This window comes from Peromyscus leucopus, chromosome 1 (assembly GCF_004664715.2).
Source record: "Peromyscus leucopus breed LL Stock chromosome 1, UCI_PerLeu_2.1, whole genome shotgun sequence".
Taxonomy (NCBI): domain Eukaryota; kingdom Metazoa; phylum Chordata; class Mammalia; order Rodentia; family Cricetidae; genus Peromyscus; species Peromyscus leucopus.
Genome location: NC_051063.1, coordinates 44,811,502 through 44,829,174, shown reverse-complemented (window position 1 = coordinate 44,829,174; position 17,673 = coordinate 44,811,502). Strand labels below are relative to the sequence as shown.

The window sequence follows — 17,673 nt, the reverse complement described above, 5'->3', positions numbered from 1 at the left end:
GTCCCAGCACACATGCAGACTCTCTTAGAAAAGATGGGGACTTAATGGTTCTAGGCTTGCAGGGAAGTCTCTGTCTAATCACTAGCTGACCAGTAAGCTAAAGAAGTAGACTTCAGTGGCCACACAAAGAAAACAGACTTTACAAGTTCAGTCTAGAAAAACAATAAAGCACCAACAGGAAGAACAACAAATCCAGGGATGAATGAATACTCATTTCCAATGAGTATTTTAGTGTCTGGTTATGAATAAAAACTACAAATCATGGGACAGATAGGAAAACATGGCCTCCTGAAGGAAGAAAAAGTAATCAATGGAAGAATCTTTGAGGAGCCCAGTTACTAGACTTACAAGATAAAACTTCACATAAACTATTCAAAATGTGTCCAAAGAACAAAAGGAAACCTTAGAAACCCTTTAAAATGGGGAAACTGCCTCGGTAAGTAGAAACTATAAATAGTCAAATGACTAAAATGTATTAGGTGAAATGGGAAAGAATCATTAGAAAGACTCAGTACCCGGTGGGAGAAATAAATAATGAACAATACAAAGCAACTAGACCTTGCTCGGATCTGCAGAACACTACACTCAGCAGCAGCTGGCCACATATTAGTCCCTAAGAATAAAAAGGATAAACTTACAGGCTAAAGACAGACTTCACAGCTGTGCTCACTTCTCGAGAAACACAGAAAGGCAGCCATAAGGGTCAAGTGTAGATGTAATATTCAGAATAAAGACACAGGCCTAGATGGGTGCAGTACTCCGACCTTATCTGAGGAGGTTCTTTATGCAGCAGACAGCGGTTAACGCAGAAACTGACTTGTCAAAGTGCAGAGAGTAAGTGTCTGGAGAGAGCTCAGCAATGAAGGACACATCTACATCATGCCCCCTTCCCTCAAAGCTCGGGGACCAGCTTAGAAGAAGGGGCAGAAAGATGTAAGATCAGAGTTGGGGAGCAGATGAGCAAAACTTTGTCTCTTGGACACACAAGACCATTGCACACAGACTCGGAGCAGCCGTGACTGCCTTCACAAGACCTGTACAAGATCAAGCCGGTCGGTCGGTCCTCCAGCAGAGTGAAGAGGCACGCATCAGCCCCACCCCTAACTGAGGAGCTACCAACAACGGATGGCTGCTGGAAGAAAGAATACATTTTCTTTAAGGGTGTTGTCCCTGGTAGGTTCCCATTATGCTTCAGTGGGTAACCCTGTACCCCTGAGTATATGGGCAGCACACACTAGACTCAGTGGGATATGAATAAAAATAAAAAGGCTGGGCGGTGGTGGCGCACGCCTTTAATCCCAGCACTCAAAGGCAGAGGCAGGCGGATGTTTGTGAGTTCGAGGCCAGCCTGGTCTACAGAGCGAGATCCAGGACAGGCACAAAGCTACACAGAGAAACTCTGTCTCAAAAAAAAAAAAAAAAAACAAACAACAACAAAAAAAAGGAATAAAAATAAAAACAAGACATGAAGTTGGGAGGGAGAATGGATATGAGAGATGTTAGGGGAAGGAGCAGAGGGTGAATATGACCAAAATTCACTGTATGCATGTTTAAAATTATCCAAGAATTAATACAAATATTTTTTAAAAGAAAATATTTAGAATGCAAATAAAAATAAAATTACACACATTAAATAAATGAAATAAGTAAATACAAAAAATATAATCGTGAACCATTACCAGGTTTTTGTTTGTATGCCCTTAAAAACCTCTTTCAAATGGATAATACACAAGAAGGTAAATATGAATGATTAAAATGTACCATATCTAGCTTTTAGTGTGTTTGTGGTGCCCTCTCCACTTCTGACACTGCCTAACCATTTCTATTCTCTGCCACACCTGGCAGCATAAGCAAAGCCAAGCCCTGGGCAGCTTCTCCATCTGTAGGTCTCACAGTGGGACTGGAACAGGACTTGCAACAAGGATTTTCTCTGCTCCCTATTCAGAGGTCTAATACAGATTTAACATAAACAATAAAAACTTGTAACAGTATCCCTTGTTGACTGTAGAAGAAAGTAAACACAGTACTGTAGATGAAACAAGAGCTTAAGGTAAGTTAAAAAAAAGTCTTAGCTTATAAGTATAATGAAGTACTGCGAAGTATGACAGAATCAACGAGTTCTAACTCAGTAACCTACAGTAACTTATACTCCCCGAAATGTCTAATGCAATTAAAGTTAAAAAAAAAAATCTTACAATTGAAGCACTAACATTACTGTTTATCAGTGACAGTACTATCACTATATAGCGAGGCATGGTGGCGCACACCTTTAATCCCTGCAACTCAGGAGGCAGAGGCAGGTGGATCTCTGTGAGTTTCAGGGCAGCCTGGTCTACACAGTGTGTTCCAGGACAGCCAGAGCTACACAGTGAGACCTTGGCTTGAAAAACAAACAAGAATATCCACCAAAATGTAAGCTTCGTTAAGGAAAGAAGTTTTCATCTGTTTTGCTCACTAACAAAGCCCCAGGTGCCTAGAAGAGTACTTGGCACACAGTACACAGTACATAAGTAGTTGTGAAACAGTATCTTGGAGAAGTTTGTAATCTAGTTCGTATACAAAAATGCCACACAGAAAATAACTACAGACTGAGTAAATATAAACAGTAAGTGCTTACAAGTAGTTAAAAGAGAGGCTGTGGTGATGTGAAAATGGGGGGGAAGAAACACTGATGTCAGCTGCTGTCCCTGTGAAACACTAGAGAGTAATTAACTATCTCAGGACTTGGTGAGTTAACAGGAGCGTTTTACTAAGGTCACAGTGTCCCCAGGTCAGAGGACAGAGGGGATGACCTTGCTCCAGAATGTCAGACCTCAGCTGGGATGACTGGGAACAAGACTCAGGAGCCGGAGGTTAGCATCATCTTGAGTCTTTCACTCAAGCATCTGGCACCTGAGATGGGGAGCTCTCCGCATGCCTCGGCTTCTTCATGATGTGGCTCCACAGCCTTGCTTGCTTGCTTTCTGGGACCAGGTCTCACTCTGTAGTCCAGGTTGGCTCAAATTCAAAAATCTTCCTTCTTGACCCACTGAGTGCTGGCATTAAAGGCTTGCACCAGCACACCCTGCTGGTAACTGGACTTCTAAGGGCAGCATATGGCTCTCTGTGGACATGCCTGGAGTGAGGCAGAAGCTCCCTGCCTTTTCTGTCCTAACCTCGGGAGCCTTACGTTATCTCCACTGCGCTCTTTGATTCTTACTATAAGTAAACACAGTCTATCGGGCTCAAGAGTGGTCACAGTTCCTCCGCTGCTCAATGAGAGAACTGTCAAGAAATTAGTCATTTAAAAAGGGTGGCGGTGGTGGCGCACGCCTTTAATCCCAGCACTCAGGAGGCAGAGCCAGGCGGATCTCTGTGAGTTCAAGGCCAGCCTGGGCTACCAAGTGAGTCCCAGGAAAGGCGCAAAGCTACACAGAGAAACCCTGTCTTGAAAAAACAAACAACAAAAAAAAAAGTTGCCATCTTTAATCCCAGCACTTAGGAGGCAGAGCTAGGCAGATCTCTGTGAGTTCAAGGCCAGCCTGGGCTACAGAGTGAGTTCCAGGATAGGTGCAAAGCTACACAGAGAAACCCTGTCTCGAAAAACCAAAAAAAAAAGTTGCCATCCCTGGAGATCAACAAGATCACTCAGTAGGTAGTGACACCATGTAAGATAATTAATACATGACAATATCAAGATTTCCAAATTGTACAGTTTAACTTACTGACATCATTTGTGATTGGACAACTGCAAAATAACATTTTGGATTGGGGTACTAGTAACTGGACAGGGGAGTCATGTTTACTGTGCATCAGCCATAAGTAATACACACCCCTCTTTAACCTTCCTTGCTACATTAGAGACTGGTAGGCTGTCATATGCTTGTGACCCGTAGAACTGCACCATCCCACACCTTAATGATACCACTTGTAAGTCAGTTTCCCAGAGCAACATGAGGATGTTTATCACCTTGCATTTTTTCCCGGTGTTCATGGCCAGCCCCCTCTTCCACGTCTCACACCCTTCACTGAATCTAAGCAGATTAATTCAGGTCCCTACAGAACTACAGCGAGGCAGCATTGCTGGAGCACAGGCCGACAGAAGCTCGACGCTCAGGGCCTCACCAGCACTCCACTCACTCCCCCCCCCCACCAGGCAAAGGAAGCCGAGAGCACTTATTCCTGCCCTCTAATCCATGCCCTACACCACGCATCCCCCACCCACGACTGCTCCTGCTTTCCTGGGCTGTGGCTGATGCAGGCAAGAAGAGGAAGAGGGCTGCGAGGCAGTATTCTTTCTTACTCTTGAGTGTAAGAGGCCAGGGATCTGCCTCTGAGCACGAGCTCCATCCACAAAACCTTAAAGCCAATCCTAAGAGAATCCTCCAAACCAAAATGTTATTTTTAAAAAATGCTACTCTTTTATGAGCCTACTTTTACTCTAGCTTTTTAAAATTAATGCTGTATCTCCATTTTTATCTATCATCTATCTATCTATCTATCTATCTATCTATCTATCTATCTATATGGTTGGTTGGTTGGTTGGTTGGTTTTTCGAGGCAGGGTTTCTCTTTGTAGCCCTGGCTGTTCTGGAACTCACTCTGTAGGCCAGGCTGGCCTCAAACTCAGAGATCCACCTGCCTCTGCCTCCCCAGTGCTGGGATTAGAGGTGCGGGCCACCACCCCTGAGCCTGTATTTCCATTTTTAACCACATAGTTTTATTACAGTAAAATAAAGAAGATTATTAGTTCACATTCTCTTGAAAAATTTTAAATATAAGATGATTAAAATATTAACCAAAAGTAGTAGAACCAAATACCTACACATTTTGAAGCCATGAAAGGAAAAAAATAGTTTTACTCTGAAGGCAGAAAATGTATAATGACAATAAAATCACTTACATTCTACTCAAATGAAGAAATTGTGTTTTCTGGGTCTAGGCATAATGATACACACCTTTAATCTCACACTAGGGAAGCAGAAAAAGGTGGATCTGTGAAGCCATCCTGTCTATACAGTGAGTTCCGGGCCAGCTAGGGCTACACAGTAAAACCTTGTCTCAAATAAAGAGAGTATGTGTTTTCTGGACTTAATGTTCAGAGAAAAAGAAGTGATCCAGATTACACTAGCTCACTTCGTTTTGTTTTTTTGAAAAGGAACTAAGCAAAAATGAAGCAGAGAATATAAATATAAATATAAAAGAATTATTTTTGTCACTGTTGCTATCAAAAACTTTGGATTAACCTACTTTTCTAGGGTAAAATCAAGAAGTTCTGCTTTTCCTATAAACTGTTTGGGTTAAAACAAACTTTTCTCAAGACCTCCTTTAAATTAAGGGAGGAGCATATTTTAAGACATTGTTAATGTCCCCACAGACTATAATATTGAGAAAAGAACTCTACATAAAAACTTTAGTGACAGCGCTGAATAGGGAAAAATGAGCTAGCACTTCTGAACAGGAACAGTAAAGACATAAAAGGACTTCTCTAAGCACCAAGGTCTAAATGTTTTATAATCCAGACAAATAAAATCATTGGGAAATACATGTGCCCTGGCCCAGCACGAACTGACACACTATATATATCCTCGTCATTAAAATGTAAAGATTCAACATATAAAATAATACACTCTTCTTTTGCTTGTTAAAGAAATAGTGCCCTCTAGGGGCAGAAATGTATCTAGCATAATGTGTCAACCTCTCCTTCAATGTATGAAAATGCTCTTTATCAGTGCTTCTCAAAGATGCAAAACAGAACCATCTGAGAAACTGTTTAACATACACAAGTTTCTGCACCTCCTGGACTATAAACACATGTGTTCTGAATAAAAGCTAAGCAGTATTAGCTAAACATTGTTAGCAAACACCTACAACTTTCTGTTATCTATGGTTCCTCTTTAAAAAGCCCCCAAGTATGCTTTGGAAAACCACAGCTCTGGGTTTGGGCAGGGCTGAACCCAGATCTAGCTCCAAGGATAGGTCCTGATGAGATCAAGTTGATCAGTAATTTCCCACCTTTCCAGCAAAGAATCCTGTAACAGCTAAGACATGAGGTTTGGAGCTGTGATGAGGTAGCCATTTTACTATCAGGAGAGAGCCTATAGGAGCTACTTCGTCACCATGTAGACTCCATACACTGTAGAGTTTGGAGATGAAGCCAAACTTGCCTAGATTAATGGGAACAGAAGAAGAAAATTCTGGGTCCCTAAGGACCCCCTGAGCAGCCAACTTCAACCTCACCTGAAATCTGTCCTATCCTTGGACCTTTCAGTCACAATGTACAAAAATGTTTTCCATTATTGTATTTTTTTTCTCTCTTTTTTTTAAATGGGCCTTGATTTGTTGCCCAAGTTAGTCTCCAATTCCTTTGATTCCTCCTGCCTAAGAGTCCCACATAGTCTGAACTACAGGTCAGGCCAGCACACCAGATCCATTATTGTTTAAGAAAGTTTGAGTTTTTTTTCTTAACTTTTTTTTTTCTGTTGATACACTGATTAATACACATATCTCATTTGAAACACTTTATGAACACAGAGGGACTAAAAGGGTTCCATTAATTTTAATCGTTTAGAACAAAGGGAACATTCGAAGGCTTTAAAATTTTAAGTGAGAGGTAAGGTTGAAACCACCTCAACAAATGTGTCCTGCTTAGCTAGTTTTTCCTCAAGAAACAATATGCCAATAACCATTTGATCTGGACAAATGTGGGATGTTCTCTATGCTGTGAATGTGTTACTCTGACTGGTTAATAAATAAAGTGCTGATTGGCTAGTAGCCAGGCAGGAAGCATAGGCGGGACAAAGAGAGAGTTGAATTCTGGGAAGAGGAAGGCTGAGACAGAGAGATGCTGCAAGCCGCCATGATGAGAAGCACGTGTTAAGATACAGGTAAGCCATGAGCCATGTGGCAACTTATAGATGAATAGAAATGGGTTAATTTAAGATATAAGAACAGATAGCAAGAAGCCTGCCATGGCCATACAGTTTATAAGTAATATAAGTCTCTGTGTTTACTTGGTTGGGTCTGAGCAGCTGTGGGACTGGCAGGTGAGAGAGATTTGTCCTGACCGTGGGCCAGGCAGGACCAGGAAAACTATGGCTACACTGAACTTTCTGACTTGTATTACACAGCATACAGCATCCAATTCATCATCGAATGGCACCCCTGATGCTAAAGACGGGGGAAAACAGACTAACACAAAACCTAATTAATATTCACTCACGAGAAGGAACGTGATGGTGAGACGGACAGAGAGAAGCCAAGTTAAGAAATCCTGTATTTTAAAGGCTGAAAGATGCCCTTACTCAACACACAAGCATGAGGACCTGGGTTCAAGTCCCCAGAACCCACACAGAGTGGGTGCCATAGTGTACATCTGCCATCCCAGTGTTCCTACACGGACATGGGAAGCAGAGACAGCGAGCCTGGTGTTCACAGCAACAGAGAGCAGTCTCAAAGAGAGGCTGGCCTGGGAGCTGCTGAGGATCCATCTGTCCCTGCCCTGTCGCTGGAGCGCAGGGATTACAGACACACTGCTGCACCCAGCTTCTGTGGGTTCTGGGGATCTAAGCTCAGGTCCTCATACTTGATGATGTCATGGGGCATATGGTACAGAAACTGAGTCAGGGAAGAACTGCCCTGAGTGAAGGTGGGTGGTAGTGCCAACAGCCTGGAGACTTAGAAGGGACAAAGGCAGAAGAGGAAGACACCGGCCAGCACAGAACTGTGCTCTAGCTGCCCTGGGGTGAGCCACTCTGCACTGCCATGTCCTCACCACAGGGAAGCCTGGCCTCACCTTAAGCCCAAAGCAAAAAAGCCAAGGAACCCTGGACTGAACTTGTGGAACTAAAGCCAAAATCCAGCCTTACTGCTTTAACTGTTTCCCAGGGCTCCACCACAGCAACAGAGAGCGGCCAGAGCCAATGGCTCATCCACGGCTCAAGATTAATAGAGCAAGAAAAGAGGTGACGTCGGGCACGGTGGTGCACTCAGGCAGCACAGGCAGGCAGATCTCTGAGTTCAAGGTCAGCCTGGTCTACAAAGTGAGTTCCAGCACAGCCTGGGCTACAGAGAAACCCTGCCTCAAAAAAACCAAAAAACCAAACAAAAGAAAGAAAAAAAAAACAGGTTATAAAAAACATGTGAAATTAATCTTGTATTCTACTTAAAACACCATTAATTGATGACTCTCTGAGCACATTCCATGGCCTCACACAAACTGACCTCTTTTCATGTGATGTAAGGAAGATTTCAATCTATTTTTCTTCAGATTAGAACCAAGAGGGATGGAAAGCAAATCTCGTACTTCATTTTCAATTTCCAAATACATACAATCAAGTACACTTATCAAAATTAAATTAAAATAACAATTAAAATGAAACTAATGGAAACTGTTAGTCTGATTCAGTACTACCATTTATTGTCAAAACATAAACTATATTACAGAAAATCATTATTTCCTTTTTAATATTTCAGTAAGATGCTTAAGTTGCCAAGAGGAATGCACAACTGATCATCATTATGGGCAATGATTATCTCTAATATATTCTCAATGTTTAGAATATAACAAAAATTATCTTTAATTTCTTAAAGTTTTCTTACAATAATTGAGCGAAAACTTTTGGTCATATTTTCTATACCTTAAAAGTAGAAAGTCCATAAAGTCTTGTGGTGTGAACTGTTTCTTGAGAAATATTTGTAATGTTAGTTATGAAGTCCTCCAGGTATTTGCAAGCTTGTTCCAGGTGTGTTGTGTTTATGATGATTTGCACCAACTAAAACACATGAAAGCCACAGTAAATACAGATCACGCCTGTGCAGGACCACCTGATTTTTAAAAGCACAATTATTACTTCCAGTCTGCCACTGTACTATATCTACAAAATTCCAGCAAAACAGGATACTACTGGTTATCTGATTTGAAAAGTCTACCCTAAATACTTCTTGTGAGAATTAATGTTGTTTTAAAATATGTATATTCTGAGTCCACAGCCAATTATTTTGAAATAACTGACCACAGTAATTTGTAGATCCCATACACTTAACAGGTACAAAATGAGGATTGTGATGTGACCATCTACATAAAGGCTGAAGTCTATGCCCATCATATCTCCAACTGTCCACTACTCCCCAAGTAAGGTCTTCCCTCATATTTTCTTTTTTCAAAGATTTAAAAAAATTGTATGTGTCTTATTTACATGCATGTTTGTACAGCATGTGCATGCAGTGCCTAAGGCCAGAAGAGAATGTCAGATCCCCAGATCTGGAGCTACAGATCTTGTGAGCTGCCATGTGGGTGCTGGGAACTGAACCCAGGTCCTCTGGAAGAACAATCAGTCCCTTAACCGCTCAGCCATCTCTCTACCTCCTCCCTCGTGTTTGGAATTGGACTGATGCTTTTACCTTTTTAAAGTCTATTTACATTAACAAATTTTAAATGCAAAGCTACAGGATAACATTTCACATCCATTTATATATGTATTTTTTGTTGTTATTTTATGTGCATGGATGTTTTGCCTGCATGTGTGTCTGTGCAACACATGCATGCCTGGGGCCCACAGAGGCCGGAAGAAGGTATCAGAACCCCTGAAACTAAAGCTGCACTGGTTATGGGCTGCCATGTGTGTGCTGCAGATCTAACCCAGGCCCCCCGCAAGAGCAGTTATGTGCTCTTCCTCTGAGCCACCTCTCTGGCCCCAGTTTTTTCAAATAATAAAACATTTGGTTAGTATTTCTTCTTACCTCTGTCAAACCTATATGAGGTTTTCTAATAAGGTTCAGTAAACAGCTACTCAGAATTCTGGTCAGCAGCAGGTTTGTTGATTTCCTAAGCATATCATCTATTTCTGTTGAGCTGAAAACAAATGTTAACATTGATAAAACTTTCCAAGAGCATAATCAGTTAACATTCTCAATAATGTAACATAACTTACTAAATTTTTCTAAGTTCTATCTTTTATATCACATATAAATCATATAACTTTATATATGTTTATCTTATATAAATGGCAAAAGCTCATTGAGCACAAACTTCAATTTAATTTTAAAAGGGATCATTTCCCTAAAGCAGAATGTTCATTTGTGACATAATTTAAATATACCAAATCAATCAAGATTAAAAAAAAAATCTTGTGATACTTTGTACAAAGCATTATTATAATTCCAATGTAAAGCAGTCACTTTGTAAGGTACTGTATACACAATAATAGCTAAAAGTTACTTTTAAAATACAAATTGAGAGACTAGGGGTATAGTTCAGTGGTAAAGTGCTTGCCTGGCATACACCAGGCCATATAATGCCAGAACAGTAGGGTGTGGTATGTTCTGCAACATCTCTGGTCCCTGCCTGCTAATATCAAGAAGCACTCCTACCCACGGCTGTGACAACCAAAAATGTCTCTCAGTATTGCCAATTGTAGGGGGACAGTTTTCAGAGAAAACCAAAATTATCCCATCGGAACTCCTGCCTTAAACAAGAGTAAAATTTTATCAGCCTTTATATAAAGCTAATAACAAAATGTTAAATTTCTGTACTTTCTCCAAATTTAACAGTATGTTAATCAAGAATGAAATTCTGGGGGCTGGAGAGATGGCTCAGAGGTTAAGAGCACTGACTGCTCTTCCAGAGGTCCTGAGTTCAATTCCCAGCAACCACATGGTGGCTCACAACCATCTGTAATGAGATCTGGCACCCTCTTCTGTATACATAATAAATAAATAAAATCTTAAAAAAAAGAATGAATTTCTGTATTTCAAGAATCAATATTTAGCTTAGACATCAGTATTTGTAAGAACATTCAAATTTTATACATAACCAATTTACAAAACATTAAAGCAGGTAATGTTTCAGATTCCACTCTGTAGTTTTAGTAGTAATTTGTAGCACTGAGGGGAAATGCAACAAAATGAGTGCTAAATATTCGAGGGTAAAAGCCATTACTGATGAAATTTTCTTTCAAATGTCTTTTAAAATAGACAAAGGGGCTGGAGAGATGGCTCAGCAGTTAAGATCAATGGCTGCTCTTCCAGAGGACTCAAGTTCAATTCCCAGCACCCACATCGTGGCTCATGACCAGATGTAACTCCAGGGGATCTGATGCCCCTTCTGGTCTTTTTGGGCACCAGGCATGCACATAATGCAAAGACATACACGCAGGCAAAACATCCATACCCACGGAATAAAATACTACTACTAATAATAAATAGGCAAAGAATATGTGGCAAACTATTTATTACTGTCAAATCCAGATATTGAAGTTGAGGGTAAAGAACTTTCCCATCAAAACATCTGTACCGTACGTCTCTTAACACTAATATAACAAGTTAAATAAGACAGTTACAGCAACCTAACCCTAATACAACTCAAATACGGAAGCTTTCCAATCAGATGACAGGCCACTAAAGAGTTAGAGTTTGGAAATCAAGTGCTAACACTTCCTAAAAGCACATGGCAAAGCAGCTTTTATTTTAGTGAGCTTACCTTCGGTGTAGTGACTCCGAAAATTTAAGGCTGGCATAAATAAATTCTTTAACTTGAATATAAATAAGAGGCACTGACTGGGACATGGGAAACTTCTTTGGGAAAGATTGCTGTAAAAAGAGAAAGTTAATACTGTTTTTGAGATTTTTTAAAAAAATAACATTCTAGTCTCTTATAAAGGTAAAAAAATTAAGATGATTTCACAATTGAATGTAAATAACTGCATAAAATTCTATGGTTATATTTCTACATTATTCTCATATGTTTTGTTTTGTTTTGTTGTTGTTGTTGTTGTTTTGGTTTTTCTCTGTGTAGTTTTGCGCCTTTCCTGGAACTCCCTCTGTAGTCCAGGCTGGCCTCAAACTCACAGAGATCCGCCTGGCTCTGCCTCCCGAGTGCTGGGATTAAAGGCGTGCGCCACCACCGCCTGGCCTGTTTTATTTTTTTAACTTTCATCTATTTTGTTAGTTAGCTAGCCATTTTGAGACGGGATCTCACTAGGTAGCCTGGCTGTCCTTGAACCTGTGGTTCTTCTGCTTTTGCTTCCCAAGGGCTAGGATTACAGGCATGTGCTGCCATATCTAGCCTATTTTTAATGTTAAACAAATCCAGAATTTTATTATTTATTTATTTATTTATTCATTTATTTATTCATCTATCTATCTATCTATCTACTTTTAAAGCATGACCATTGCCTTCAGTGGTGGCGCACACCTTTAATCTGAGCATGTGAGAGGCAGAGGCAGGCAGACCTCTGAGTTCAAGACCAGCCTGGTCTACAGAGTGAGTTCCAGGACAGCCAAGAGCTACACAGAGAAACCCTGCCTCAACAAAACAAACAAACAATTACAGCCGTGTAATCCTATGTTTAGATCGCAGTATCGGACTCTGCTGAGCACAGACTGCACATGCCAACACTGCTTTGTGTTCTGATAATACAAACAGGCAATGTTTAGCTGTTTGCTTCTTTCTACTCACAAGAGTCAGGGTGGCCAAGAAAAGAACAGGCCAGTTTCCTGACTCAGAGGGCTTTTGTTTGGGGTTGTTTTGATACCTATGTATTTGCATATGATGTGAAGTGTGTACATGTGGTGTATGCACATGCGTATGCAAACCTGTCTGTATACACAGAGGCCAAAAAGAGTATACCAAGTAGCCTGCTCTATCACCCTCCACACCTCATTCCCTTGACAAAGAGTCTCATACTGAATCCGGAGGCAGCTGTTGGCCAGAATCCTCCTGTCTCTGCCCCACAGCCCACTGGGGCTATGGGCACACATTGCTTAATCTGGCTTTTATGTGGGCACTTGGGGATCCAAATTCAGGTCCGCAAGTTTGTACAGCAAACATTCTTACCTGCTGAGCCATTTCCTCAGCCCAGGGTTTTGTAACAGTAAGACTCCCTTCACTTAAGCATCACTGAAGGTATGAGGCCAATTAAGATGACATCCGGTTTATTCCAAGTTTCAGAATATATCTTACAGAAATTTTCTGATCCCTGTGTCATGACTTACTTCTAAACTATTTTATCAACCAATATTCACTGAAAAAGTCTCAATCTCCAGAAAGGAAAATTCTTCCAAGACTGTAACCCCACAGCCCCTCATTTGTACTTTAAGAAGCCTGACCTGGCTTCTACCTTCACATTTACTGCACCCTTGCTATGTCTGTGAGTGCACCCCCACCTAGTCCACCCCAACTCCCCAGTTAAGGCCACCTGGCTTCTCTGAAGACCTGGAACAGCTGGCCTCTTCTGCATCTGCAATGATCTCACCTCCCTCTGTGACGTCCTGCCCAACCCTGGCTTTCCTTCAGTTTCTCTATTTCTCTTACTCAGCCATCTTTTTATTATTGCTATGATTACTTACAGCTTTGACCTACATCAATCTCAAAGAGCTGGAAAAGCAAAAATAAGAGAAAAATAAAAATTTTAAAGGTGGTTATTATACAAAATATGATATTCATTTTTGGATTTTGTGTGTGTGAGAGAGATAGGTGCATGTTCATGTGTGTGCATGTTTGCGTAAGTACCAGGACAATGCAGTCCAGTGTTCATGTGGAGGTCACAGGACAGCCTCGGTGTCAATCCTCACCTTCTACCTTGGTTGCAAAGTATATTCTTTTCCTTTAGACCTGGTTCTACCTGGAGATGATGGATATGGGTGACTATGCATGGTTGTGTACATGTATGCATACACATGTACACTCACATGTTTTCCAAAATAGCTTACATTGGCTACTTTAAAATTATATTGTTATTTTGACTCTGAACGTCATATTCCTTCTTCCATAAGAAATCTACAGGCAGCTACTACCCTCACATATCTTGCATTTAATCAAAATAAATTTTTATAGAAAGCGTGAGCATGCATGTGTGTACGTGTGTATATGCACATGCACATTCCTGTGCACTTGTGTGTGGAGGCCAGAGGTCGAGGTCAAGCATCTTCCTCTATTGCTTTCCACCTTCTTTTTAAAACAGTTTCAGCTTCTGCTGCATCTGTCTCCCAGTGCAGGGGTTACAAACACCCTGGGTGACACCCAGCTTTGGCTTTTCTGTGGGCGATGGGAGTCTAAACACAGGAATTCATGCTTGTGCGGCAAGCGCTTTCCCACTGAGCCTTCTCTCCTCTCTAATAAACTTCCTTTTTAAAGCCACAAAACAAGGCCTTTCACAGTGACACATATGTCCAAGATAATCTCTCCCTAGAGCATACTTGTGCTAGCTAGTTTTAATGTTAACACAAACTAGAGTCATTTTAGAAGAGGGAACCTCTATATAGAAAATGCCTCCCCATGAAACTGGCCTGTGGGTCTACCTATAGTGCATTCCTTGATTGATAATTGATGTGGGAGGGCCCAGATCACTGCAGATGCTGCCACTCCTGGGCTGGTGGTCCTGGGTTCTATAAGAAAGCAGGCTGAACAAGCCATGAGGAGCAGGCCAGTAAGCAGCCCCCCTCCATGCCCACAGCATCAGCTCCTGCCTCCAGGTCCTGCCCTGACATCCTTCAATGATGGACTGTGAAGTGGATGTGTGAGTGAATTATGGTCATGGTGTTTTACCACTGCAAGAGGAACCCTAATTAAGGCAGTACTCTTATTACTACAATCTACTCAGCATCTAATATACCTGCTCTGGAATGCACACAACACAAGTATCGCTCGCCCTGGGAATCCACCTAACATTTGGGACAACTGTTTCTAATGTCCCCAGAGCCCGAGGAAAGTTCCTACTTAACTTATTCAAAATAGAAATAGTAGTAGTAATAACAAAATCTATAAAGGTTAAAGTATGATATTTTTCAAATGAGAACAACAAAAAACTGCCCCCCAAAAACCGCAACTTACAATGTTAATTTTTATATAGTAATAAATTCAATGATTTGTCTTTTCTTAACGCTTAAGTGAAAAACTAGCTTGTACCTTTTCAAGTTCTGGATCTTGAAAGGGAAATTTACTGATGACTACTTTGTATTCTTCTTCACTGCCAATAGGGATGGGGCTGTAATTATCTTCCTCAAAAATGTCCCTGTTAAACAAAAAAGTTGCAGTCTTATTATTGTGTCAGTCATTAGGCTATTGTGTCATTAGGCTATTGTAGAATCAATTATATCTTTACAAAAACAAAGACAGCTCCACAGTTTTGTTTGTTGTTTTGTCCATTAAAAGTCACAACAGAGCCGGGCAGTGGTGGCACACGCCTTTAATTCTAGCACTCGGGAGGCAGAGCCAGGCGGATTTCTGTGAGTTCGAGGCCAGCCTGGGCTACCAAGTGAGTTCCAGGAAAGGCGCAAAGCTACACAGAGAAACCCTGTCTTGAAAAAAACCAAAAAAAAAAAAAAAAAAAGAAAGAAAGAAAGAAAAGAAAAACAAAACAAAACAGTCACAACAGGAAAACACTCATCATCCAGAATCCTAAAATCCAGTATCCAATAGGTCTTCTCTCACAGTTCATTTCCAGTGTCCTCCTTCTAGCTTTCCATCCTCACAGAACTTCACTTGAACTTTCCTGTCTAGGATGTCTCTCAAGATGGCACATTCTGAAGAAGCTTAAGTTCCTGAAGATCAAGACAATGTGTTCATTACTCAGTCTCAGAACACTGTGACAGAAAGGGGCACTTCCTAGTTCCTGTGTGCTCCCCTCACAGACCTCCTGCAGCTAGACAGGGCTATGTTCGTCATGACTAACTGGGTTTTGCCACTGTGGAAATGATGCACATTGCTCTGAGCGTCGAAAGCATGTCTGAACCAACTGTGTGACAACCTTACTTTCCCTAGAGACAGGGGTTCAAAAGGTAGAATCACAACTGAAGTAGCTCAGATCTCTGACTTTTGTGTGAGAAATAAACAACTTTCATCTGCTCAGCTTTGGAGGACTACTGTAACCCACCTGTCTTGTCCAAACAACTGCCTTTTGTTTGTTTGTTTTTGTTTTGAGGCACAGTTTCACTGTGTAGCCCTGGCTGGCCTGGAACTCATTATGTAGACTAGGATGACCCTGAACTAACAGAAATCCCTTTGTCTCTGCCGCCCTAGTACTGGGATTAGAGAAGTGTGCCCACTGCATGCCTAGCATCAATTTACTTTTAATCAATAATTCAGTCTGATTGATGTTTATGAACAGCTACTATGTATTAACTCTGAATGAAAACTCCTCACTTGAAGATGATGTATGTTACACATACAGTAAGGTCTGAACCTATCAGATCGGTGGAGATCATCTCATGCAGAGTCTTACAGAGGAGCTAGGGAAGCTATAGGGTTTTGAAAGATGAAAAGAAACATTTCTGATGCGATCACAAAAGGAAATCATTGTGGACAAAAAGCATAAGTGCAAAGGAAAATAAAACCACACCTAGGCTGGCCAGATGGCTCAGTGGTAAAGGTGTTGGCTATCTATCAAGCCTGATGCCTGCGATCAATCCCCACTATACATTTGATATGTCTGATAAGAGATTAACACAAAAACTAAGAAATGCAAAGAACTGAACATAAATCACCAGATTAAAATGAGCAAGAACCTATATAGTTACTTCCCCAAAGGCACTCAGATGGCAAACAGAACAGGTATTCTGTCCAATATCACCAGTCACCACAGATACGCAAATTTAAAACACAATGAGATATCACTGCAAGCCTATCAGATCAGCTATCATTTGAAAAAGAAGAGTATGCGTTCATAAGGATGTGGAGAAAGGAAATCCTTGTGCTCCTTTGGCGGGAACAGAAAAGAATACAGAGGACAAACAGTACAGAGAGAACTGAACAGAACAGCCACGTGAGTCAGCAGTCCCACCACTGTCTACCCAAAGGTATGAAATTAGAAGACTGACAAGATATCTACCTTTCCATGTTCACTGCAGCATTGTCTGCAACAGCTAAGATACGCTAAGACAGGGAGTCAGCTTTACCTTCTCTTAGATGAAGAAAGTATGTTTTATGTACATAATGGTTTATGCTGTCTTAAAATTAAGGAAGTCTATCATCTGCCCTGACACAGAAGAACCTGGAGGACACCATGCTCAAAGAAGTATGCCTGGCTTAGAAGACAAGCACTGCATGGAATCTAAAAGTCACACCAGAGAAGCACAGAGTAAAAATGGTGGTTAACAGAGGGTTTAAAGGCACCAGATTGGGGATGTAAGCTCTTGAGAACTGTCACACAGGATGACTGCAGTTCACACTGTTTCCTCCAGAGAAAGAGAGAATGTTCACTGCAGAGAGAGAAAATGTGACGACAATTTATCAATCTGCTCCCTAACTTAATGACTAGTGGTGACAAGTCAATAAGTCAACGATGGAAATGCTTAACCACACTGAGATGTTCCCTGGGGGAGAGGGGACGATGCCGAAGGCACTTCACAGACTCTCTTCCTCCACTCTGTGCGATACAGATTTCTTTCTTCCCTTCTTTTTTTTTTTTTTGCTTTTTGACACAGGGTTTCTCTGTGTAGCCTTGGCTCTCCTGAACTCTCTGTGTAGACCAGGCTGGCCTTGAACTCACAGATCTCCAACTGACCCTCCCTCCTGAGTGCCTGGATTAAAGGCGTGCGCCACCTCCAGGAGACCAGCTCTGACCTATCGAAGGGTTCTTGTGGCGAAGAGAGAGGAATGAGAAGTATTAGATAGAAATATTGGAGAAAGACAGAGACACAGGATAGCTTTGGGAGGGCCCTGGGTCAATACCCAGTCCTTGAGTTTTATTCTACTAGG

The 17,673-nt window shown here is 41.3% G+C and overlaps 1 protein-coding gene across 7 annotated transcripts in view; it reads right to left on the bottom strand.

The window, feature by feature from the left end:
- The window catches only part of Exoc6 (exocyst complex component 6), a 151,731-nt gene that overhangs the window by 60,043 nt on the left and 74,015 nt on the right, over positions 1–17,673 (bottom strand). For all 7 annotated transcript variants that reach the window (XM_037206565.1, XM_037206580.1, XM_037206560.1 and 4 more), the window contains exons 14-17: positions 14,884–14,989; positions 11,458–11,567; positions 9,720–9,831; positions 8,618–8,752 (exon numbers count right to left, since the gene is read on the bottom strand). In XM_037206565.1, the coding sequence (XP_037062460.1) occupies positions 8,618–8,752; positions 9,720–9,831; positions 11,458–11,567; positions 14,884–14,989 (463 nt within the window). The remainder of the gene's footprint in view (positions 1–8,617; positions 8,753–9,719; positions 9,832–11,457; positions 11,568–14,883; positions 14,990–17,673) is intronic.